Genomic DNA, 1,060 nt, shown 5'->3' on the forward strand with positions numbered 1-1,060 from the left:
AACAATTAATTTTATAATTTAACATTTAAATCTTGACCTTAAGTAGAATCAATATTTCCAATTGGGCAAATACAAAATTAAATAGTTCCCCTAAGAGCACCGGTGACCTCCTATAAAAGAACCACACCTCTATGCTCACAAACCACAGTTCAGGTTTTGCATCCAAAGCCAAATAGTCACTCTTTTCCATTGCTAGTTATATTCCTTTGTTGTGAGTATGGAGAATAAAATGGCTTCCCTCTTGGCTTTTTCCATGGCGATTTTTGCCATCATCTTGACTGCAAATGGGGATATCACATTCCAAGCTGCCCTGCTAGATTTGTTGCCATGTGAGCCTTTCTTGGTGAGCTCCGGCCCGACAACTCCTATTGTTCCTTATTGTTCAGCTGTTCAAAACCTGAATGCTCAAGCTACCACCACCAAGACTCGTAGAAACCTTTGCGAATGCTTTAAGAAGGCTGCTGCTGGCATTGCAATTGACCCTACGAAACTTAAGCAGCTTCCTCAGTTTTGCAAGGTCTCCCTTCCAGTCACTCTTGACCCAAGCATCGATTGTAGCAAGTAATCAAGCACTCTCTCACTCTTATCTTTGTTTTAGACTTCTCATGTGTCTTTCTTATTTATACATAAATGATGTGCAGCTAGCTCAACTAATTCTTTATTTTAAAAGGATCAGATTGAGGGCGAGAATAATGGTGGCAAAATTGTAAAATATTATTTGGACATAATATTATCTACATTAAGTAAATAACAAATTGATTAAGCTTATTACAATAAATAGGAAATATATGAATTATCTACCTAGATACCTAATAAGGTTTGGTATGTCACTCATATGGTTAGGAATCCATTTTGATAAAGATAAATATCTAATTAGTTGATATGATAAATTATAGCATCTGCCAAATAACTCATTGGCTAGAATCAAGGATTCTTTTATGGGAAGACCTATCTAGCTTGTATATATAGGTGCTTGAAGTCCCTATTCACTGTGTGACAAAACATTCAGTCCTGCCCCATAGAGAGGAGTTAAACACATAGTTGAGTAGAAGATTTCTTG

General features: G+C 36.5%; 1 protein-coding gene across 1 annotated transcript; it reads left to right on the forward strand.

Annotated features, from left to right (window-relative positions):
• Window positions 1-229: 229 nt before the first annotated feature.
• On the forward strand, window positions 230-565 carry LOC112164219 (non-specific lipid-transfer protein 1). Its single transcript, XM_024300446.1, has one exon. It carries the CDS (start codon window positions 230-232, stop codon window positions 563-565), a length of 336 nt encoding a protein of 111 aa, XP_024156214.1.
• Window positions 566-1,060: the final 495 nt, after the last annotated feature.

The sequence above is a fragment of the Rosa chinensis genome, chromosome 5 (assembly GCF_002994745.2).
Source record: "Rosa chinensis cultivar Old Blush chromosome 5, RchiOBHm-V2, whole genome shotgun sequence".
Taxonomy (NCBI): Eukaryota; Viridiplantae; Streptophyta; class Magnoliopsida; order Rosales; family Rosaceae; genus Rosa; species Rosa chinensis.